The following is a 25,586-nucleotide window of genomic DNA, read 5'->3' as shown; positions in this document are numbered from 1 at the left end:
GATATTTACATTTATCAGTAATGAACAGAAGGAAAATTTATAGAAGGTAGGGAATGAAAGCTGTGTGTTAAGTTTTAGTGTTGAATAATTTCAAAAGGGTATCCATTTATAAATGGGCACATTTTTTATTCATTCATTTGATGTGGGCACCACTAACTAGACCAGCATTTATTGCTAATCCTCAGTTGCTTAGAGGACAGTTAAGAGTCAAGCACTTTGCTGTGGATCTGGAGTTACATGTAGGCTGCATCAGATAATGATGGAAAATTTCCTTCCCTAAAGGACAATTGTGAAATTGAATAATTAATGATGATTGACAGTGGTTATATGGTCACCATTATTCTAGCTTTTAATTCCAGAATTTAATGTTATTGAATTGAAATTTCACCATCTACCCCAGTCAAATTCGAACTCGTATCCCCAGACCATTAACCTGGGTTTCTGGATTACTAGTCTAGTGACATGAATTCCTACACTGATTTACAATAGACACATGCTGATACCTTCAGCCGTGAACTTTGTGCAACTTCTATCTACTGCTTCTTTCTGATGTTCTCTTTTAACCACTGCTCCAGTTCTATTTAAAATTTAATGCTATGACAAAAATGTGAATCCTTTGGAATAGCTCAGTGGTTATTTCACCTTTTAACATAACATATTCTGTGAATTCTAATAGCGGTGTAGTATTTCTATCATGGCATTGATAACTACTTCCTGACTAAGATGTGTGATTTTTCTGTTGTCTTCCAGATTCTTTGGTCTTTGGAGCAAGGGTTTTGGGTTCCTGAAGAGCCTTATGAACTATCAGCCCAATTTCCAGCAGCGACTGTAAGTTAGTTATTATCTGTTGGTAGCCTTTTGTTCACAAAGGAATATTAATTGGGAGCATGAAGGGCATGATGACAGTAGGAAGGTTTGAACAGTTGTTGACACGTGACTTTTCTGGTTCTTCATCGAAGGAGCTATTTTTTACACCAAGCTCAAAATCTTTGTTGTTCATTATCTACAATCAACTACAAAATGCAAATCTACCTTGCATTGAACTTCATAGTATAGTCGTGATTATTAGCATGAATTTGCATGTTTTCTGCAAACTAGCATTTCAAAGTTAATTTTCAATGTTTGAAAAATGAGCTATTCATCTTGCATGAGGGACTTGAGGAACAGTAACAGGACATTTCCAGTTGTGTCGTTTCTGTTTTACAAAATTGTTGGCTAAATAATTCAATTTGATTGCGAAGTAATATAAGCCATTCTACTGAGGAAAATCAACCAGGGAGTTCACCTTTTTTAAGTAAATTGTAGCTCAAGCATGTGTGTTTATCTCACCTCGCGCTTTTGCATACCAAAATGCCAACGTCTGAATTTTTTTGCATGAGCTGCTATTTTAAACTAAAGTGAAGCTTCACTGGTGATCTTGTGAGTGGGCTGTAAAGTCTCAGGACTTTTCATTAGTATTCAAAACATACCTTTCACAGATCCTGTACCTTCTCCGGATGGACCATGGTAAACATTGTAACTCCAAGATTCTTGCGAAGATTTATAGCTCAGGTTGTGGATGAGGTTGTCGGCTTGCTCGCCGAGCTGGAGCTCGGCTGGTTATATACGATAACCAGCCAGCTCAGCAAGCAAGCCAAAACCTTATTGTAATTCCAAATCAGCACAGAAACAAATGTATGATAATATTGACAAATGGCCTTTGCAGGTGTGTGGAAGCTGCTCGTTTGAAATAGGAGCAAACAGACACAATTTTAAGAATGCAACTAATTTTATACTGTGTGAAACCCATTGCCCAGTTGTGCCTGCCACACCGAATGTAGTGTACGACAAGAGTAAGCTCACTGAGATTCACTTCACTTTGTAAATTGAGACTTGCAGCAAAGCATAACTTGAATCCTGGCAAGTTTACTTTCCAACGGTAATCAAGCTGCAAGCATGAACCAGGTATATTAGCTTGATCCTCGATCATATACAAGCTCCTTAATGCTGACCCTCCAGTTGTTACTCACTGCTGCAATTTTGGTCCGATCAGCGGTTGGATGAATGTGGTGACTGTTTCTCTGCAACTGCTAGCCAAGGTATGTTCGGGCCCAGATAATAATTGAGAACAAAAGGTTTTCAAAGCTACCAGAGATATTTTGGCATCTGGAGTCAGAATGTTGCAGTGTAGAAGCACGTAACTCAGCCTGTTGTATTGTTACAGTTTGCTTTTGCAAATTGTATATCCATTGTGCTGTTAAAAGGTGAGTTCAGTATCGAAAGCATGTGTTGAGGAAATTGATCCCTCAAGTAATATTCTGAATCTATAACCTGAAAGCAAATAGGATTCTGTTGCTCTGAGTTGTAATTCTACCTGCACCCTATGAACCACCTCCTGCAATTTTTAACCCTAACCTGTCAGTGTATCCTTTTATTCATTACTCGTACGTGAATTGTAATTATGGTCTAAGTAATGTCACTTAAAAGAGTGCTGAAAGATTGAGTAATAACGTACGAAATGGAATTGCATAAATACTTGGAAAGCATTTACAGGTGCGTAGGAGAAGGCAAGAAAGTGCAACTAATTAGTGCTACCAGAGAATCTGTCGGGCCAAATGGCCGCCTGTGCTGTATCAATCTGCTGTGATGGGAAGAAGGGATAAGAGGGGTAAGAATTTTTCTTTTAAATTGCAAAGCATTTTGAACTGCAGTAATATTGGTTTGTTTTGTAAAGAGCTCTGACTGGTTAGAGATTAAATGAGCCTTAAGGAGGTTTATAAGCCAGCTATCAATCTATATCCATTTATATTTCTGTTACAGACAGACGAGGGATAAACTCACAAATCTGTTCCTTTCTATTCGTGATCAGTGTTTTTTTTTAAAGATATATGTGCGTCTTTCCCAGCCACTATTATTGTGTGATCAATTTGAAGTCATCAGATTTCTGTGGATTTGCACAAAGAGGATAACTTATTCATGCATTCACCCTTTTAAAAATCTAACTACTATGGCAGTCACACACCAGTCACTCAAGAAGGATACAAGTGTTGAACTGATAGAATAATTAACAGTTTACAAGTCTTTGAGAACCAGTGAAGGAGGAAGCCCCACCCCACTTTAGAATTGTAGTTTGCGTAAATTTGGACGACTAGGGTCAAAACTAGATTAACTGCAGGGTTTCTTTTGAAATGAAGACTGAACAGCAGGTCATATAGGCAGATGCTCATGGCTTTCGTATCAGGAGGTCCATTTGCAGGTGAGCTCGGAGTTTTTGAGAACAGACTGCTAGACTTTTAAAAATACTTTTAAGCCTCATGGTTCTGAAAAGGCAAAAGTGGCACAAACTTTCTGTGTAGTTGTTATATTGTTGGGATGATTCTACAGACTGCCCCTGTTCTCTGCTGCCTTTTGGGATAAAAGGGTTTCAGTTTCAGAGAACTTGTTGCAGTCATGTAATTAATAGTCTTTTATATGGAATAGAAACTGGATTGTTGTATTTCCAGTTTCAGTCATGTGGTCAAAACCAATTTATGTTCAATGGAAGGCAAATGGTGGTCTTTTCACTTCTCTAGTGGATAACTGGCCTTATCAGCCTTCTTTTGTATGTTGGAAACCTGGCAACCTAGACTCTAGGTTATCTGAATGTTTTGGAGTCAGTTACACGAAAGCAGGCATGAAAATTCACAGAGGAGTACTGTCTTGGCAAGTGCATTTGAGTGGGAGATTCCTACCCATTATAATGCAATTCAGAACTTTGTGGAAGCATGGTAGTCTGTGTTAAAGTTGTCAAGGCTGCTTGATCCCTTGGCAGCCATTTTAACAGGTCTTCACTCTGCATTTAAGAAATATATGGTTTTAAAAACTGTAACATTTTCATGCCTGTGCTGGCAAGATGGTTTGAAAAATATACTGGTATTCATGTTGTTTATACCAAGTCTCTTGGGGGTTTTTTGAGTATGTCTTGTGATTTCTGTGATGATGGGGTTAGAATGCCTGACATTAGAAGTCCCACTCCAATCTACAACAACATCCTGTTTTTGTTTGTAACAATATCTTGTTGCTCTGACATTAGACAAAAAATACCATCCTGTATTAGTTGGTGTATATACTTCGATACACCATCATTGTTCCTTTGGTTCTGTGTTGGCCTATGCATTGATGGTACCAGGCAATAAATGTTTGTGCTAATAACATTGTCATAATAATATCGTAATCATGTAGGAAGCAGGGAACAAAACCCAGTTTTCCCACTTTTACCTCTACAACACACACATCTCTGCATAACAGGATAATGTGTGGATAGGAATGATGAAGGGAGTGGCCTTTTCTAAAAAAGAAAATGGCTCTAGAAATGCTGCAAAAATGAAAGAAGTACACTGTCTTGTTCTCCAAGGAAGATTAGAAACAGAACATAGCAAGGGTTTTTTGATCTTTGCATTTTTTTGAAATGGATCAGCCCTAGCAAAGCTCAAGAGTTTTAATCCCATTGTGAATCATTTTTGAATACCCTGTGGTTATGAAAGGCTGTTAATGATATCAATTCTGACATTATGGGACTTCTTTAAATGCCTTCATCTCAACCAGGACCTGTAGGAAACATGGTTCATCATTGGGATCAGTGAAGACAAGAGGATATGTCATGAATTCAATTTAGCCAAATCATATAGAAAACACTTGATCCATGTTTGTTTCAATGTCAGCATAGGTTCTTTAAGAGTACTGCCAGTGTCTCTAAAATAATGAGGTTTTCTGACATTCCTTGTGCTGCTGCACCACTTGGGAATAGGGGTTTGTTATGAAGATTTCTTCCAATCTTTTCATCCAGCACTTGAGGACCATACAGATCAAAACACTTGGTGATACTGATTGTTTAACTGTGCATAAATGAAGTAGATGCTTTAGGTAACAATGGGTCATTTAATTTTTGACAAAAGTACTCCTGTTTTGTGCCGAAATGAAATCTACCAGAATTCTGCTGCAAATCACCAAACAGCACAAGAAGGTTCCAGTAATGCTTCTGGAACCATCATATTATTTTGTGAATAGGCACATTAAAGCTTTCTGGATTCAACATTGAGTTCAACAATTGTAACCTCAGTCCCCTGTTTTTTCCTCATTGTTGCTGGTTTTTGTTCCCTATTATTTCTCATTACTTTTGCTTTCAGACAGCAACTATTCAGGACCTAATCTTCACACCTCCTCAATAAATGCATCATTTTAGTCCTTGTCATGTTGCCACTCCCTTTGGCAATGCAACATGAAACATTTTGTCATTTCATCTCTGCCCTTTGTTCTTCTCACCTTCCACCTTTTGATTTGCCGAAAAAATAATACGTGCCCAACTTTTCCCAGTTCTGATTTTTTAAAAAACAGACCACAAACATTAACTCTGTTTCTCTTTCCAGAGATGCTCCCAGACCTGCTGAGCATTTCTAGCATTGACTGTTTGTATAACAATAATGAATCTGGAGGACATCTGTTAATTTAGTTGGTTGGACAGCTGAGTTGCGATGCAGAGTGATGCGAACAGTATGGGTTCAATTCCCACACTACCTCTTCTCAACTTTCTCCCCTTCCCCAAATCATGGTGACTGTCAGTTTAAATCACCACCAGTTGGCTCTCTCTAATGAAAGAGCACCCCTTTGGTCCGGTAGGATTATAGTAACTTTACCCTTTACCTTTAATGATTGATTTCCTGCAAGTTTCCATTCTTGATAAGATTTAAGTGGAGCAAGTGTGTTTTGTTTTTTGGCTATTCCTCTCACAACCATTTGACTAAGAATTGAATCTTGTATCTTCCAGACTTTAGCAGGACGTAATGACAGCTACCCATTGCATATTTCTGATATGTAGATGATATATGTAGCCTCATCCAAATAAAGCAAATGTAAGGATTCCCTTACATGTCTTAACAGACTACATGGAGTCAAAAAGCACTCTTTGGTCCAACTCGCCTATTGATGCACTCAAAATACCATTGAAATACAGCAGTCATGAAATCAAGGCTCTTCTTGGTGTCCTGCTTGACCAATCAGCCAGCAGGTCTCTCCAACTATCTACCGCAAACCTACCTTCACTGATCAGTATACTTATTGGGATTCCTACAATTTTACGTCAAAAGATTAGCCTTACCAACAGTCTCATAATTAGGGCCCAATTCATTTGTTCACCATGCAAATGCAATGCTGAAATAAAGTGCATTAGAGAAATCCTGCAGATCATTTCTCACTACTAAGTCATGAACAGGCTGAGCTGCTACTTTTGAAGGCCTGAAAAATGTTACCTTAAATGCTGGAAGGATGAATTATCTCAAATATTTAAGCTGCAGATGAATCTGGCTGTTTCATATTGCTACTGTTCAGTAGCAGTGCGATAATGGTACACAACTAAAAGAATGCTGTCAAGACAAAAGGACGCTCTTCCTCTCCCTCAAGCGAGTAATGCAGTACATGAATTTCAGTGCTAGTGTGATGCATGCATCCCAAAGTCTGGCAGTTTGTATAAAACAGCATATCCCTTTTCCTGTTCATGACAAGCATACTACTGACCGTACCACCCACCCACCCTTCAGCACCACCGTCTCCACAACACATGCTTATAAAACCCACTGTACAGTATTATTATGATCCCAGCTGATGTTATAACTGGGCAATTCAGATCCCAGACTGAAATCTGGCTTGATGGATCATATTTTGTGTTTTTGTTTTATTTTTAACATGGTGATCTTTCACTAAAATACAAACTCAGTGCTGCAGATTCAGGTTCAACAATAAAACAAGTTTATTATGCAAAAGAAATTAAGATAAAATAGAATACATCAAATTATTTACATATAACACATGTTTAAATATTTCAAAACATATGGCAAAAATACAATCCTGTTAATCCCAACAGCATCCCATTGCAGTACTCACACCAGGGAGGATGCCCTTCTCTATCACACATTAGGTTCAATTTAGCTTCAGTCCCTGGTTGTGAGAATTTGATAGCCTCTTCCAGGAGCCTTCATGCAACTGAGCTTAGACTTTTATCTTAAAATAACCTCTTCAAAGGTTTACCAAGCACTTCGGGTCTCAAACCTTTAAATTAAACTCCTTACACTGAGGTAAATGTTTTCATAACACTCCTAAACTAGCTTCATTACTCAGGAGCAACTGTTTTATGCATCCACTTTCAGCCAAGACTTATGAAAAAGTGTCCCAAACTGAAACTCAAAAGCCTTTTCCCATGCTGAGTGTTTTTCCAATTTTAAAAAAATCAATCCCTGATCTTTTAAGATGAACCTAATGCACTTCCATTTAGGTTATTCACTAGCAAAAAAAAACCCAATGTAAATAAACCCCATTATTTTTCAAGAAATCTCTCTCAAATACTGTGTTTTTAAAGAAATCACTATAGCTTAAAAAAAACTTACAAATTTATCATTCATTCCATTCAGCCACACAGACACTTCATATGCCACACTTCAAAATTCCAAAACAAATGATATTTGGATTCATATAAATCACACATTACGTTATAGTATCCAACCATGTATACAGCAATACTGAAAAAAGTTGACATAAAATCTTGAAATATTTCAACTGATGTAGCATCTACAGTCCTTTCAGAAATCAAATTCTAGATTTTTTGCTCCCTTTGTATGGATAAACTGCATCCTGCTTTCACTTGTGAATGTTTGAGTTTGACTTGCCACAGGAAATAATTTCTCAGCATTGACTCAATTCAAACACTTTATACAGATCACACTTCTAGCCTCAAGGAAATACACCCCCCAAGTTTAGGTAGACTATCTGCATACTTTAACACTTTAATCCATTGTTATAATTCCAAAGAATCTGCACTGTCCTCCATTCAAGGTTAATATATTTTTCCTGAGGCTCTGAACCTAAAACTGAACACACTGTTTCAGATGGGTCTGATCAAAGTTCTGTACATCTGAAGCATGACTTTCTCCCTCTTTTGTATCCCAAGCATTTTGAGATACAGCTATTGCAATGTTGACCTTTATTAATTGCTGTTTGTGCCTATGTGCTACTGTTTATAGAATTGTGTACCTGAACACACCTCTTTTCGCCTTCACAATTCCTCATCTTTCATCGTGAAATGACCACCCCACTTCTTCTTTCTTGAAAGAAGAGGGGGTGTAATTTGTAGACTGGTAGTATGGTACGAATGGAATATTACTTTGTCAGAGGTGCAATCGGACGGAGATGTTCCCACTGGGCTTTTTTGAAGAGGAGCAGGGAAGCTTTCAGGTGTGTAATTATTGTTTAATCACTGTCACTACAAAGTATTATTATCATTATCATTTGTGTGGGCTTACTGCTGTGTTCCCTACATGCTAAGTGACTATATGTCAAATGTCCTTCAGTGTAAAGTATTTTGAGATGTAATGAGATTATGAAAAATAGAAAATCTTTACAGAGAAAAGTCAAACGATTAAAGAAATAATATTTATATAATGCCTTTCAATTCTCCAGGATATCCCAAAATGTTGCAGGTGCAATAATTTATATTTGAAGGGCTATCACTGCTGTTTTATATAGGTGAATCCAACAGCTAACTTGTACATAGCAAGATTACACAAACAGCAAATTAGATGGATATCTCGTTAATTTGATGGTTTAGAAATGTTGTTTGAGGGTTGCATGTTAAGCAAATCACTAGGATTTTATGATTGATTTAATAGCTTACTAAAAGATAGCGCTCTGACAATGCAGCACTTCCTTGGTATTCCACTGAAGTTTCAACCTAGATTATATGGTCAAATTGGGAAGCTGGTGTTGAATCCAAAGAATAATACAGAAGCATAAGAACTGCCAAGCTCCCCATTGATTGAGAGAGATTGATATATTTGGTCCAACCTTGCAACTCTTCCCTCCTAACTTAGCCTTCATTTCCTCATTAGCTAACGTGATGTGAAACTGTCACTGGTTATGTTTCTTGAATTTTTATCTTACACAGTGTTTTATCTTACACAGTGGAGTTATATCTCCTTTCAGGCAAAGCACTGAGGCAGAGATTAGTGTAGTCTCTTTCATACACTGGAATAAGGAAAATATGAATTGGTTGTTAAGACATAAGTTTTATTTAAAGTGGTTCCTAATGAAAATACGTATCATGTTTTATGTGAATGATGACTTTCAAGAATAAGGAGGATTGTGCAGGTTATATTTGATTTCCATGTATTAAAATGAAATAATCTATTATCCCACTATTGGGAACCAGAAGGGGGTTTGAGTGAAGATTGCTGTAGATGTTGGCAGAGATAGTAGGAACTGCCGATGCTGGAGAATCTGAGATAACGCAATGTAGAGCTGGATGAACATAGCAGGCGAAGCAGCATCAGAGAAGCAGGAAAGCTGACGTTTCGGGTCAAGACGTCTCGACCCAAAACGTCAGCTTTCCTACTCCTCTGATGCTGCTTGGCCTGCTGTGTTCATCCAGTTCTACACCGTGTTATTGTAGATGTTGGCACGTGAGTTAGCATTTTAAGCCTTGAGAAAAATTACCCCAAAAGCAGATTTCAAATGAGTCAGTGTCTAACATGTCATGGCTGAAAAGGAAGTTGACTTATACAGTGAATATATTCAAAAAGTGATCTTTGAGGCTATAAAAAGGAGTGGAACAATATGCCTCAATCTATTTTACTACCTTTCTACATGATGTACTTCTGTGCAACTCAAATATTAACTATAAAACAAATTACTTGCCATACTGTTCTACTCTGAGTAAGTGCTTTGCCATACAGTTTTTGTCATTACAAAAATGATACTGCTGAACCATAAGATTATTTATTTTTGTGTCTGTCTTTCTGCTTGTGGAGCCATACTTTAATTGCAATTTCGTCTGACATATTGATGTTCCTATATGTGAAAAGATCAAAGTTTTCCAGAACCTAATGTGATCAGATTTCTTCATGCTTTTTCATGTAACTGCAAAATTTTTTTAAATCCGGAAAGTTTTGATTAAATGTGACTCAGGTAATATCTGCCTTTGACAAGTACTGTCACCAGGATTTTAATAATTCTTAATATTGTGTTTTCAGAAGTTAATTTTCTTTAGAGTTAAATGCTCAGCAGGACAATTACAAGTTGTTTGCTTCTCATTTAACCTATTTTTCTAATCTACCTGTTCAGGGATGTTATTATATGCCTCTAGAGCAGTTGTGTCTTGAACCCAGGCCTCCTGCTCTACGGGTAGGGACTCTACCTTTACAAGAGGGCTCTAAAATTACAACCAATCCTCAGGTGTCTTTTAAAAGATTCTGCCTCATTATACATCACCAGATCACTGGTTGGATCAACAACATGGCATACAAGGGAAGTTTAAATGAGGGGTCTTTAAAGTGAGGTGTAGGCAAGACTGGGATTTGGACTCAGGTTCTCCTGTTTACAAACAGGTGCTTTGACCATCTAAGCTTATCATCCAAATTTTGTTTGTATCTGAGCAGACTAATCTTCTACAAGCAGTTTCTATCAAAAGGACAAATTATTTGAAAAAAAAAATGGGACTAAAGATAGACAAGTCGCCAGGCTTGTATTCAAGGATTAGAAAGAAGTGGCTGCAGACATAGTGCTGTTCGAAATATTCCAGAACTCATTGGATTCTGAGTGGGTTCAAGTAAATTGGAAAATCACTCATGAGGCACCCCTCCCAAGAAGGGATGGAGACAGCACACAAAACTATAGACCAGTTAGCCTAACATCCATCATTGGGAATATTTTACAGTCAATAGTTACAGTAAAAAATAGCAAGACATTTAGAAAAGCTTAATGCAATCAAACAGTGTCAACATGATTTTATGAAAGGGAAATCATGTCTGACAAATTTGCCAGAAATTTTTTGAGGATATAACAAGCAGAGTCAATAAAGGGGAATGGGTAGGTTTGGATTTCCAGAGGATTTTTGATATGGTGTCACGTATCGTTATTTTTGCAAAAGTTAGGAGCTCACAGTATTGAGGGTAATGTATTCGCATGGAGCGAGGTTTACTTAACACACAGAAAAGAGAGTCGGTCTTTTTCAGATTGGTAAGACTTAACTCAAAGAGTCAGAAGGATCAGTCCTCAGGACCTCAATTATTTACTGCCTACATTATTTACATGGAGAATGGAGCAGCGTGTAACAATTCAATTGTTGCTGATACAAAAATAGGTGCAGCTGCATGTTTTGATGAAGGCATGAGGAATCTGCAAGGGGATAGTTACAGGGAACATTGTTTCAGAATGAGAGAACACTGAGAGCACATTAAAACTGAAATGCAAAGAAATTTCTTCTCCAGAGGGGAGAGAATTTCTGGTATGATTTACCCAGAGAGTTGTGGAGGCCAGATAACAGAGTATTTAAAAAGAGGGAAATGGATTTTTGAAATATTGAGTATGATGAGTTGGCACAAAAAGGATGAGGCCTGGTGCAGAACAACAACGATCAACCAGAATCCTAGAACAACTAGGACGGGCCTTGAGGAGCTGAATGGCCGACTCAAATTTTTTATTCTTCTATTCATCTTCACATATCTTGTACCAAAATCATTTAATAATATGATGTGAATTAAGCAGCATTAATGACACAACATACTTGTAAAAGAAGTTTTAATTCAAAGTATTCAATCATAATTTTTTGAGGAACAAACTGTATATGAGCAGGTTGAAGTATTGTTGAGAGCAATATGAAGCTCAAAGAAAAGAGGATCATACAAATGTCATGTTATACTTTTAAAATATATTGCCTTAAGTGTGTGTGTTATTTTTTTTTCCCTTTCAAGCAGATCTGCATCCTGCTTTCATTTGTTAAATTAAAGTTTAACTTTAATTTTAAGATTGTGTCTCCTTGTTCTGGTTTGATCAGTCAGAGATCTATTTTGACATTTTGACAGGTGATGAATTCTATAAGGCACATGAAATCTCATATATCTTATTCACATCTACTCAAGGTTTTAAATTAATTCTGTTGACCCATGGGTTTTTGTGATCCTTTAGGTGCTTGCATTGACAATGTTATTTTACTGATCCCTGCGTGAGCATTGGTGCCTATTCAACTATATCATGTTTAGTATACTGAGATATATGCATGTTTTTTTGTGAAAGATGCCTTGAATACCTTGTTTAAGAAATTCTATTTCTCTTATTGAAACAAAATACAATGTAATATTTATGTTTATATTTCATTTTAAAAAAAAACAAGCCTTTGATGAACCAAACCAGAATTATTTTGATTAGACATTGAACAGGACTGTAACTTTTGTGTGGACATAACAAGGAATAGGAGCAGAAATAGGTCTTATGGCCCCACAAGCATGTTACACCATTTAGTAAGAACGTGGATGATTTGATCTTGACCACTTTCCTGTTTCTCCCCATAATTTATGATTCCCATGTAGTTCAAATATCTATCTCCCTGGATAAAACTGAAAAAGCAATGATCAAAATTACTGTCGATAGTTATTGTGGAAGATTTCTTCAATAATATCTGAAGAACAGGTATTTGCTACTAAGTTGGTTTGGTCACAGGACACTGTTCGATCATGGAAGTCAATATGATAAATTCATATTGATTTAAAAAAAGGAACATTTATGATTTTGACGTCTCAATTACTCGGAAGTCTTTTTTACTAATTTGGGAGTATCTTCGTTCAACACCCATTAAAGAAATTAGTAGGAAAAATGTTCTTTCATCAAGTTCAGATATCATTTAAATATCTTGGCATCCTAACCACCTGTCTCTAATCTGCCACTACTTACAAGCATGACAATTCCTTGTGTTTCATTGATCTCTGCTCTTTTTAAATTAAAGAACTCAAAGTAATGCAAAGCAAGTCGATAAATACATTACCTAACTAATTAAAACTGCACTGCAAAGGGACAGCATCATCAATAAATTTTCTCTTCTAATGGGTGACTATATTATAATTGTACTTGGAATTAAAGTTTCTAGAACAAAGCAGAAATATATGCTTCTGTTGGATAATGGAAAAAAAAATTCAAACAAAGTCAATTTGGTGCAATATACTTTGCGGTCTGTCGGGCGGGGGGGAAGTTTGCAAGATTCAATGAAAGGTCACTGATGGGCAAGAAAATTACTTGGAAATAAAAGATGCTTTCAGTCTTAAAAATGTGGTTCTTTAAATTGTACTTTTGATCTTTCATAATTCCAGTTTTTGTTTATTTGAGATCATTCTGTCCTTTGAAGAACAACAGAAATCTATTGAAATGAGGGCATGGACATGATACTCAAGTATTCATTATTCATGAATATACCATCTGAACTGTAAGATAATTAGTTTCCTACATGACTATATTTGGTAGTGCCACCAAGATGCGAATAAACCTCTCTTGCAGGGATTCAATTTCAGTTGTCATTTTAGTATTCCCAGTGTTATCTCTATTAGTTAAAAATGCTTCTCCATAAAGTGGAATTGGCTACAATAAAACATATATGCAAAGCAATTCACAGGCAAGTTTACCTTCCTTTTTTCATTGGGACCTGGTTTCTTGACTTTCAAACAAACAATGTAAAATATTAATGCTTGGTGTACATATTAGTTGACATTTTAAATATAGTAGGAATTATGTTTTTACAGATTTGCTTAAAGAAATATCTTTATACAACTGACAAAAACTATGTACAAGGATCATAATCAGAAATCTGCAGGTCTGATCATCATCGTTGTAGCTTTGAGAGAGTATCCTGACCCTTTCCAGTAATACCATTTAATTCCATTGAATCTATTTGTATTCTGACCGGCTGAGTAGTATAATCCATTCAGGTTAGATGGGCCACACGCATCAAACCACCATCCTGTGAGGGGGAAGAAAACACAGTGCAAAACATCAAATGGGAGTTGACTACAGAAGCTGCAACAGACACACTTTTCTCTGTGGCACACTGATTAAGACAGTGATTAAGAAGGCCAATGACATACTTGCCTTCATTGGGTGGGGCATGGAGTACAAGAGTTGGCAAAACATGTTGCAGCTATATAAAATCCTTTTTAGGCTGCATTTAAAGTATTGTGAGCAGTTTTGGTCGCTACGTTACCAGAAGCTTTGGAGAGAGTGCAGAGAAGGTTCACCAGCATGTTGCACGGTCTCGAGGGCATTGGCTATGAGGGAGGGTTAAAAAGACTAAGATCATTTTCACTGGAAAGATAGTGACTGAGAGGAGACCTGATAGAGGTCTACAAAATTATGAGAGGCATAGATAGGGTGGATAGTCAGAGGCTTTTTCCAAGGGTTGAAGTTTCAATTACAAGGGGGCACAGGTTCAAGGTGAAGGGGCAAAAGTTTAAGGGAGATATGCGAGGAAAGTTTTTCATGCAGAGAGTGGTAGGAGCCTGGAATGCACTGCCAGAGGAAGTGGTGGAAGCAGACACGTTGGTGACATTTAAGAGGCATCTGGATGGTTACATGAAAAGGGAAGGAATAGAGGGATACAGCAGACCGAATAAGGGCAGAAGGTTTGTTTTTTAGTCTAGTCACGGCATGATGATCAACACAGGGCTGGAGAGCTGAAGGGCCTGTTCCTGTGTCGTACTTCTGTTCTCTTTTGTACCTTGGAGATTACAAATTAAGGTTAAATCTTATAAATGATTATTGGGAACCTCTTCTCAGCTGAATAGGTTTCCGTCTGGCCATTCTTACTGAAGATTGGATCATTAGTTATATACATTCAGGTCAAGGGAATTGCATTACAGAAAAAAATGACTATGACTCAGCCAAAAATACCCTAACAAGCTACTTCACAGTCAAGAAAATACATTATACAAAACAATTATCTTCTGACATATATTTAGCAAGATGGAAATGAGACAATTAACATGGGCAGCATGGCGGCTCAGCAATTGGCACTGCTGCCTCACAGTGTCAGGGAGCTGGGTTCGATTCCAACCTTGGGTGACTGCCTGTGTGAAGTCTGTACATTCTCCTTAATGTTTGCATGGGTTTCCTTTGGGAGCTCCAGTGTCCTTTCACAATCCAAAGATGTGCAGGTTAAATGGATTGGCCATGCTAGATTGTCCGTAGAGTCCAGGGATGTGCAAGTTAAGTGGGTTAGCCATTGGAGATGCACAGTTACAGGGATGGGGTGGGTCTGGGTAGGATGCTCTTCAGAGGGTTGGTGTCGACTTAATGGACCAAATGGCCTGCTTCCACACTGTAGGGATTCTATGATTCTACAAATTGACCAATATTAAACATACTCAGTAGCAACCAAATGTGGCTTTTTGAATGTTGAGAGATGGGGTTTTCATTTGTGACGCCTAGACAGATAACTGTAAAGCTGTAATGACGGAGAGAAAGGAGTTTAAAAAATGTAAAGCAGTTGTAGAGCTGCAAGAAGTCACCAAGTTAGGGAAGGACAAGGTCATAAAGAAATCTCAGCATGGGGATGAGAATTTTTAAATTGGACTATCTGGGAGACCATAGTAGGTCAATCCATAATGGTTGAGTGCAACACATTAGGAAATAAGATATGGATAACCAGTAGAGCATTGTCTTGTTTGAGTCTGGAATGACACAGGCATGGATAAGAGCAACAGCAACAGTTGGCTGAAGTAGTTTAAAGGCAAGCAATATTCCAGTATTGGATGCAGGTGATCGTTGTGATGAAGAATCTCCAAGGTCACATGATCAGCTTTGAATGAAGCAGGATGCTGAGGGTCTTAACAATCTACTTCATCGTGAGGCAGTTGCGGGGAAGCTAATTAAACTGTTGGCAAGGTACAACAGACCCCTTCAATCATCGCACTGTTTATGTGAAAGAAATTACCAAGATGAGATTTTGCATTCTTCTAACAGAGGTGGTGAAAAGATAAACCTTCGTATGAACTATCGAAGCTGACGGCCTGTCTTTAGATGAGGTTGCCAGAGGCATCATGTGGTTGATAAAATGGCCACAGTGAAGTTGCTATATAAATGCAAGTCAATATTTAATTGCTGACATCGTATAATGACACCATAAATGAAGGACTTCAATTATGTGCAGACACTATGGCTGCTTACATTGTTCTTCTTAAACCAGGAGAATTTAATCAAATGGAGGTGTTCACAATTACCAAGAGTTCAGGCAAAGTGAATAAAGGGCAACTGTTTCTCATAATAGAGGGTGTCAATAATCAGCAAAAGAACCAGAGGTGAAATTAACCATTCTGTTTTTAATCAAGTGATTTTATTATCTGGGTTGAAAGGATGGTGGAAACAAATGAATGATAACTTTCAAAATTAAATTGAATATATATTTGTAAAGGAATGGGGAAATAGTTGGCTCAGGAATGTTGAGTCAAATGGCCTCTTAGGACAGAATTCCTGTTGATGTGATCTATGGAGAACAGAATTTAATTGTCCAAGTTTGGTATTGATGATCACCAGTTTTTGACTTTGGGTATGAAGAATACCAACATGGTAGTGCCATGAACTGCTGCTCTGTTCCCTATTTTGTATTTGCACACCATGTCACAAGATATCGAGAGCATGCAGGAGAGTGGAGGAGCCTGACAGAAATATGATAGCAAAAAAAGCAGGGTACATACAAAAAGGTTATGTGCAAATTGAGAATTTACTTCGAACTTGGTTGCAGATACCACCTCCCATTCGTAAACAACTGCTGATGAACAACTTGGATCCTTCTCATGTTGCAGCTGTGAGAACCCACTGTACATTTGCACTTGTGATTCTCCCAGTGCCAATTCTCTTTCCACATATCTTTTCCCAGGAAATAAATTTTAAAAATCTCCTATTTACAATTTGTCAGTACTTCAAACCTGATGCCAATGTTACTTCTGCTCCTCTTTTTCACCTTCACTTCAGCCTAATGTTGTATAAGGGAGATACCAGCCTGGTAACAGGCAGCTGTTGGATATTGGAACATTCCTGTGCTAGTGGTTTAGTATCTCCTGTCATGCAACAGCTGAACTAACAGCCTCCAACCTATTCAAGAGAAGGAGTTTGCTGTGGAAAATTGGACAAGGCCAATTTTACTGGTAGCAAAGTAATACTGATATTGTCCAATTTATGTATGGTTTTACATTTTAATTGTTCATGCTTAAAATATTCAACTTTAATATATTTTTTAATTTACTATATTTCACCGTTTAGTAATGCACAGAAAACTCTAACCATACGATGGCAGTCACTGTCAAAATATTTCCTTGGAATAAGATTTGAAAGCTGGAGAACTGTACACATTGTTGCAGTCTCGAAACACAGACAATCTTTTAAAGTTTGCATGACAATGGCAAACAAATTCTATTTTACTTCTATGACATTTAATAATAATAGTCTGCCATTCCTAGCCTTTACTTTGCAGGTAAAGTAGTTGAATTGCCACATCATGATTATGGCAAATTTTGGCAAGAAAATGACAAATGGGGATGCCCCCTTTCGTTCCCCTGAATGGAGGCCGAAGATAAATTCGTTTATTACAATACATAATCTCCTATTTTTAACAACATGCAATGTTTAGAATGTGATGTCCAATTGCAGTACTTTTACATGAAGTTTGGAATGAGGTTGTAGATTTTAGTGTTGGTTTATTTTGGGTAGAATATAGTAAATGAGGGAAACAAAGCATTTTTAAACTAAAGGCACTCAAGTAACAACGAGATTTGTCTAGCTAATTGCAGTGGGGATATGGTAAATTGTGATGGCAGCTATTTTTGAGAATTTGTTTCAATTTTGGTTCTAATCAGAATTGTGTAGAAGGGAGAATATATTTTTAAACAACAGAATTGTTTCAATAAACAAAGTGCTGGGAATACATATCAGGTCTAGCAGCATAATGGAGAGCGAAATACAATAATGTTTCAAGTTGTTACCTTTCATTAAAACAGATAAATCCTGTGTGTTTTCCTCCACCCTTCAGAGAATTGTGACTGCGAAATATACATTGACAATGGGACATGTTGATCTGTGTGCACAATGGTGACTGGGCATGTTTGGATTCATTTAATCTGAGATGTTTCATGTGCAAGGCACCCAAGTGTATAAATAACTAAAACAACACAAAACATTTATTTGCTTATGGCAAGCCACTTTGGAGAACGTTTTAGTGCAAAAGAAACTCCAAGCCTGCAAATTTGTATTTGTGTAGTGTTTCTGCAATGTCTATATCTATAAATCCTTTTGCGCCAAACTACAAACATAAGTACTTAATATTAACTCAGACTGTCACTTCAAATTACCGAACAAGCACATAGTCTAGCTAACAGCTTTGGGAGGCTGACATTCAAACTCCACTTGGCAACTGATAAAGTTACTGATTTGTGGTTTTCATGGGAAAATAACTAGAAATGTGGAATTCAGACCCCAAAACACTACGAAGCATGCTGAAAATATCCTAGCATCCTATGCAATAAAAACATAATTTGACTTATTTAGTCACCATAAATCTGCATAATCATAAGCAGATGGAATTCTGGCATGTGATCCGAAAAAGTCAGGTAAAATGCCCAGAAACTTACGAAAATAGAAAATAAGTAAGAAATTAGTCGTCTACGCTTCTGCTCACATTTTAACAACCTTGCATGTTTTCCAAGGATCAATGCATGTCTCTTTAAAAAAAAGTGCCATTTTCTCTCTTACCTCCTGATGCCATTTGTGCACATTTGCAAAGACATTTATCGTTGTCTGAATCTTTTGTACTAAAATAATTTCCAAGATGGCTGAGGCTGCTTATTCTGCCTGCTGTCCCACTGTAACCTTTAAGATGAATTCTGTAGAAGGAAAAGATCAGGATGGAATATGTTACTTTTAGCAATTAAATTAGTAAATCTGTTGTGTGAAAGAACACTGTCTAACTTGGGTCACTTAATAAAGCTGTTAAACGGCATTTCCAAAAAGAACTCTGCCAGCTTCCAGTAGTCAGCATAAATTTTATACTCTATAGGATTAATTGTGTAATAACTTTAATTCTAAACTATGGTGAAAACAGATTCCTTTATTCCTAATTATCAAAATGGACTTTTCCCTGATTTAATGTCAGTTTTACATAGTAGGACTGAACATGGAAATCATTGAAGCTCTTTTGAAGATTGTCAGATGGGAAAAATATAAGGACCTCTCTTCATAATTATCTGTACATAAAAGCAGGATCCAGCCATTTGTCCCTTGAACTTGCTCTATCATTTAGTACAAGTGTGACTGACTGACTGTGGTTTTAACTTCACTTTCCTACTTGTCCCTTCCACACCCAATTGAGTCCCTTGTCAATCAAAAATCTGTTGAACAAAACCAGAGTACTGCAGATGCCGGAGGTATCAAATAAAGTTATATAGTGTCGGAGAAACTCAGCAACCTGGCAACAGAGTTGACGTTTCGAGTACAACGACACTTCTTTGGAAACATGTAAAGAAGTGTCATATTCGACACTAAATATTAACTGTTTATTGCATCACAGATGCTGACAGACCTGCTAAGCAATGGCCCCTCTCAGCTGCGTAGCTCAGAGGTCCTGTGCATGTCAATCAGCATGCTAATGCGTTGACTTCTGCGTGCAGGAGTCGCTGCTTGCATGGACCAAGTAGGTCTGTGCAGCAGAAATAAAAGTTAGGGGGTGCACAGCTACTGAGTTTCTCCAGCATTTTTTTAATATTAAAAATCTGTCTAACTCAGCCTTGACTTTATTCTATAACTGAGCCTCCAATGCTTTATCTAGAAAAGAATTCTAAAGTCTGACAAACCTCAGAAGACCCTCTCCTTTTATTTTTAATGGGACTCTCCTTATTTCAAAACTGTGTTCTAGTTCTAGATACCCCCACAACAGATAACATCCTTTCAATATTCGTCCTGTCAAATCCTTTCAGAATCTTATGTTTCTATAAAACAGCCCCAATCTGCTCAACCCTTCCTCATTATTCAACCCCTTCATCCCAGGAATCAGCCTCATGAATTTCCTAGGAAATGTCTTCAATGCAAATGTATGTCCTGTTAAGTAAAGATAAAAATGAGGAAAATGACCAAAACTGCACTCAGACTATACTCTGGGTCTGGTCTTAGCAGTGTTCTGTATTTGTAGAAACACTTGCATGTTTGTATACTCTCTGCCTTCCAATAACCAACATTCAACTTGTCTTCCTAATTATTTGCTGCACTTGTGCGCTGATTTTTGTGATTCACATGCACTGATATCCAGATCCTTCTCTATTCCAGTATTCTGGAGAATCTCTTTTACTAATGTTCTTCCTATCTATTCTTCCCACTGAAGTGGACAGCCTCACACTTACCCCAAATAAATTCCCAAATGCCATTTTTTTGCCTGCTTGCTTAACCTGTCTATATTTTGTGTACTCTGATTTTGGCCTCCAACAAAGCTCAAATGGAGCTCAATATAAGATCTTATTTCTTGATTACAGTAATCTGGACTCAACATTGAGTTCAGCAATTTCAGATCATAATCTCTGCCCTTTTTGTTTACTTGGTTGCTTTTACAGATGGTTCTCCAATTCTCTTCTACACTATCTCTAGACCTGTCTTTTGTTTCTTTTCTTGTCCAGGTACAAACTCATTCTGCCTTGCACTATTGTGTCATGTATTAATTAATCTCTCCTCATCACGTACCTTGGCTTCTGTATTTTCCCTGCCTCAGTACTTAACAAGAGCTGTGGCATCTATAATTCTTTGCAGTTCTGATGACTGGTCATCCCCTGAAATGCTAACTCTTTTTCTGTCTACATTTGTCGAGTGACTTGTAAATGGTTAGTATTGGCTGCCAAAGAAAATTATACTGTCATGCCAGTACAACCATCATGAATGTGTCACAATCTCTAATATAACACACCATTTATGGCTTCTTTCCTAATAAGGGACATTAGCAGTTCGGTCCGGGGTTATTAATTACCATTATAATATTTAATACCCAGACATAGGTCATTAAAATATTAACCTGTTTCAGAAGTTGTGGTCATATTGCTAATGCTCATCCCTTTATATAAATTATTATAATTACAATTAATGTACTGCACACCCATTGTAAAGCCCTTCTTCCTTGTTGAAGAACATCGATAGAAATTGCTGTCATTTTAACTTTGAACCATCAATCTGCATTGAGTAGTTAAATTGACCTTATCATAAATTATTTGACTTTTGAAGACTAAAATGGATGAGAATTGCTAATCTTTGAATGTAAAGAAGCATTTTTATCCCCTTGCTTTTTGTATCTGTCCAGACAAATGGATACCAGGCTATTCAAGTTTGCTGGACTGAATCTTTGTGTCTGAAAGGTAAGTGAGAAGGAAATGAGCATTTTTTTTGTCTGCTTGTTTCTTTGGTGGACTGCAAATGACTCTGTAAAGATCGTTCATAAAGTTGGATCTGCCAACTTAAATGTATTAAGAGTACATTAACAGTGAGGACTTTTTAAAAAGAATTTTAGATGTTCACTCTGCAACATCTTCCTCACTAACATCTAGGGATTGCTGCCAAAACATGGAGAGAATTGTCCGACAGTTTAATCAAGCAAAATAACCTGCCGTGGTCTCACTCACGGGATAATACAAATCGACCAATATCCCAGACCTCTCCGTCACCATCCATGAATATACCCTGACTTAGCAGCCAGACAGGTCCACTGCTGTTGTTACCATCTTCTGTAATCATTTGTCCTCAATAGACAAATCTGTGTACTGGTTCTAGTGTGACACTGCTTCAATCTTCAATCTAATTTCTTGTAATGCTTCTTTCTAACTCCCATTGCTTTTGTCTTTCTAAATCCAAGTAACCTTCAAATTAAATATCCATTTAAATTGTCCTAATTTTCCACAAGCATCTGTAACGTCAATGATCAGTTAGAATGGTTTTGTAGTATTTTTATCCTGTAGGCCTTCATAAATCCCACAATCTAGGGTACGTTCCATTAAATCTATCAACATTCTGGGCAGACTTCCCAGGAAAATTTGGAAACAGCCTGAGGCATGACTGTAAGCTTCCTTCACAATATTGTGGGCATATATCAGCTGTAGTGGGGCACAGATTTCTCATTAGAAGTTTCATACATTGAAATACAAATGGACCCGGTTTCTATATCAAATATTAGTTTCCATCTCAAGCTGTACTCCCAATTCCACAATCCAATTCAGATCACGATTTTCTAACTTCAGATTCTTAATTTTTTGGGGGGCAGTGGGTTTCTGAAGAGGGAGAAAGCAATAGAAGTTGGCCTTAATTCCAGTAAGATTTTTAATTGGAAGATGCACTTGTAGCATTCCTATCCATTTTACCCTCTTAATAACTGGCACCACCATAATTGATGCTACTGAACAAATTATTAACAGTCTTTTTTTAAATCGACAACAGAAATGGTCAGAAATGTTCTATTTATTTTGTACTTTTGTATTTTTGTATGTCTGTTTTTTAGTTTATTGCTGTTGGAACTGTTCTTAAGAAAGGCAGTTGTATTCACTTCAATATTGTGGGAAACTTTTTATTTAGTACAATTGACAATATCAAGACAAAAACTAATAATACATTTGTCCTGATAACCATGTACCATTATAATATTTACCGAGTATATTAATAGAGGATAAAATTGATTTACTTGGCAGCATGTTATTACTAGTCTATCCAAAGGTCACTTTTAATGTTCTGGCAATTAGTTCCTGAGAAAAACATAATAGAATTCTTATTCATTTGCTTTCTCGTGTAATGTTAATCAGGCCAGAAAGCAGGGCATACCCTGTTGTATTTTTTTTCATCATTTAAGCTTAATGGCACAGCAATCTAATGAGCACATGTCAAAACATTGTGTGGAGTTCATAAACTTGAATCAACATTGTTTGAAACTATAAACTTACGCCAAACTACAGATTGTTTCTGGATTTGCCACTACTGAAAAGGTGGAGTCAAAACAATTGCTCGTTATTTTAGAACGAACTGACAGAATGGTTGATATTCAAGTACTGCAGATCTTTTCTAATTTTTCTGCCAAGTTTCTCCTTCCTTCTGGTCTTCTTTGAAGTAGTATTCTGCAGATGTTGGCCCCCTCTGATTCTTTGCCCAATCAGTCATTTTCATCTGTGACAGTTGGTGAGTGTCAACAGACGATTGAAATATTGAAGATATTGCAGCCAACCCTGACGTTGTCTGCACCCAATCCGTACATGTGTATTTCTAATTCTGCTATTCAGCAGGAAACTCTGGGTGGTTTTCCTTTTCCCTAAACTAGGATCACTTATTATTTAGAGTGTCCATGTTGCCATAAAATCAGCACAAACGAAAGACAAAACCTGGATGATTCACATTCTGTGGGCTCAAGTACTTACTGCCTTAACCAGCTTAATAATTGGAGCAACCAGAAGACTATGATTTTAACAACTGTTCAATATGTTAGCTGCGTGAGAGGGTAATTTATTTATACCGACGTTCCAAACTCTAGGCCTAAAACTTTTGTTTACAGTATGTACTGGAGTGTTGTAAGGAAGTTTCAAAATTTGGTAAGGCCGTGTGACTGGGCAGATGCAGCATGTGAAATCCAAACTGACCAAAAGTTGAAGTACAAAATAAATGCACAGTGATCTAAATTGAACAAATCCAAATTTTTCACAGTAATATGTCTTTGACTTCAGAGTTGTGGTCATTCTTAAGTGAATCTATTACATGAAATCTCTTTCAGTTTACAGAGGCTAAAATTGCTTGACACAGGCATTGCATTTCAATGCAAAGAAAATCAAGTGTGGGTTTGCAAAAGGGTAAGGCAGAGCAAACAACTAGAGCTTTATTGAACTGGCTGAGCAATATGTTTATTATGTAGGGATAGTCCATGTGCATTGTTGAGTTTCTCCTGTGTGCAGACTGCATTGTTTTAAGATGTCAACAATCTTGTTTTCTGCAAAGCAACAGATCAAGTAGAACACAGATTTAAAATAAAGACTTAATACAAATTTTAATCTTGCTTTATGATTATAAAACAATTTTTTTGTGACCAAAAAAAAACATAAGCAAGGCCATTCAAAGTAATTTGGTTTCTGTTTGGTCAACTTATTTTAAGTTTGTTCCAAAAAGTGCTGTGATTTGAAACTTCCATTTTTGTGTGCCTACTTTGCTGGAGTTGAAGACATTGACCGAATGGAATGAAACCTTCATTTATTGTTAAGCAAAGTTTTTAAAATGCTCATTAACAAATGTGGCCGCACAGGAGTTCTTTTCAATTAAAATTAATGAAGTAGTTCAGTGAGAAGTCTACAAAGGGTAGCATCCAAATTCATCATTATAAAAATATATTAAGGGGTATTGTTTCTGTATCATTGATATGCTAAGCTTTTGTTATAGCTTATCCTATCCTCATGAAAACTGGTCCTTACATTTCAATTCTTAACATTTCCTTGAATTGAAGAAAGCAAATTCAAGAGGAAGTATCATTTTACTTATGATTACTTGAGTTTACATTAACGTAAAACCATTATGACCTACTTTGCAGAAGTTGTCGTTTAATATTTCAGATATTGCGGTATATTATAGAATCCTTCCAAAGACTAGTGCTGAAGATCCATAATTGTTTCCAGATGCAAAAATATTTGGCTTGGATGTGGGACAACTTTGCACTACTTTCCAGTGGTGTTTTAACTTCCTTGGGTTAGAAATACAACTGCTATTGATGTATTAAAAGTGTCCCCTGAAGACTCCTTAACAGGTTATAAGGTACAGTTTCTGATGGGAAGAAGCAAAGCAATTGTACTTGATTGGTTAGATTTGTGTTGAATGCAGTGACATTTCCCTGCTTACGTTGAAAAAAAATACAAGCAGTTTCTTTTATTTGGGAAAGAAATGCAAAATATCAGTATTAGCTAATATACTTTTAAGAGTGGTTTGTTTGAGATTTTTAGTCTCTGAAGGAATAATTAGTGTTTTTCTCTCTTGCATGTCATGCTTTTGTATGACTCAGTGTTCTACCATCTGGGCTCAAAGTTCTGACATTTTCTCAAGAGTGGGCAGCCACCTGAGGTCTCCCAGAGAGCAAGTCAAACCGGAGGAGATCAAGCCGTTGTAGGGACTGCGAGCCCAGCATTGCTAAGCACTTAAGAAAGACTTGAAATTTTGAACTTTATTTCTTTATTTTTCTACTTAATACTAAGATTGGGTATTGTTGAACTTTTAACTTTGTTTCTTTATTTTTCTACTTTGTACCTATGATTTTGTACTTCAGATGGTGCCAGGACTGGCGACATTGTACACTTTTCACTGTACTCATGTACTTGTGACAATAAAATCTAATTCTAATTTTCTATGTTTTTCCCTTTCTTTGAGATCCTCTTAAAAGACTCATTTGTTCAGACAGTTTTTCAATCATCTTTCTTCACTCTTTCAGCTTTGTCTTTTTTTGTTTACTTATAACTCTGAGTGCATTGGATTTTTTTTTGTTAAATTTCTATGTAGACACAAGTTGTTATTCTTTGGGCATGACTGGTACTCCTTTTTTCTAACAGCATACTGGGTGATTCATAGTCTCTCCATCTCTTCATCCCTGTCCCCCAAATTCACTGCCAGCTGATTTTTGGGCCCAATCCAAGCAGCACCATTCCTCACAGACACACATATTAAGCTATTCCACACTGACATTGGCACCAGCTTTTTCCACTGCTCCATGATTGTGACAATTGTTGCTATAATCAGCCAAA

General features: G+C 37.0%; 2 protein-coding genes across 2 annotated transcripts in view; one reads left to right on the top strand and one right to left on the bottom strand.

Moving 5' to 3' along the window:
- mcph1 (microcephalin 1) overlaps nucleotides 1-25,586 on the top strand; it is a 265,997-nt gene that overhangs the window by 100,762 nt on the left and 139,649 nt on the right. Inside the window, exon 11 of the mRNA XM_048597101.1 lies at nucleotides 751-828. Coding sequence (XP_048453058.1) covers nucleotides 751-828 — 78 coding nt within the window. The remainder of the gene's footprint in view (nucleotides 1-750; nucleotides 829-25,586) is intronic.
- LOC109931991 (angiopoietin-2) overlaps nucleotides 10,785-25,586 on the bottom strand; it is a 70,297-nt gene continuing 55,495 nt past the window's right edge. The window contains exons 7-8 of the mRNA XM_048596593.1: nucleotides 18,562-18,692; nucleotides 10,785-13,783 (exon numbers count right to left, since the gene is read on the bottom strand). Of these exons, the coding sequence (XP_048452550.1) occupies nucleotides 13,623-13,783; nucleotides 18,562-18,692 (292 nt within the window). The 3' untranslated portion in view covers nucleotides 10,785-13,622. The remainder of the gene's footprint in view (nucleotides 13,784-18,561; nucleotides 18,693-25,586) is intronic.

This window comes from Rhincodon typus, chromosome 5 (genome assembly GCF_021869965.1).
Source record: "Rhincodon typus isolate 14 chromosome 5, sRhiTyp1.1, whole genome shotgun sequence".
NCBI lineage: Eukaryota > Metazoa > Chordata > Chondrichthyes > Orectolobiformes > Rhincodontidae > Rhincodon > Rhincodon typus.
Note: the sequence above shows the minus strand (reverse complement) of the source record. Positions and strands in the feature narration are given on the sequence as shown.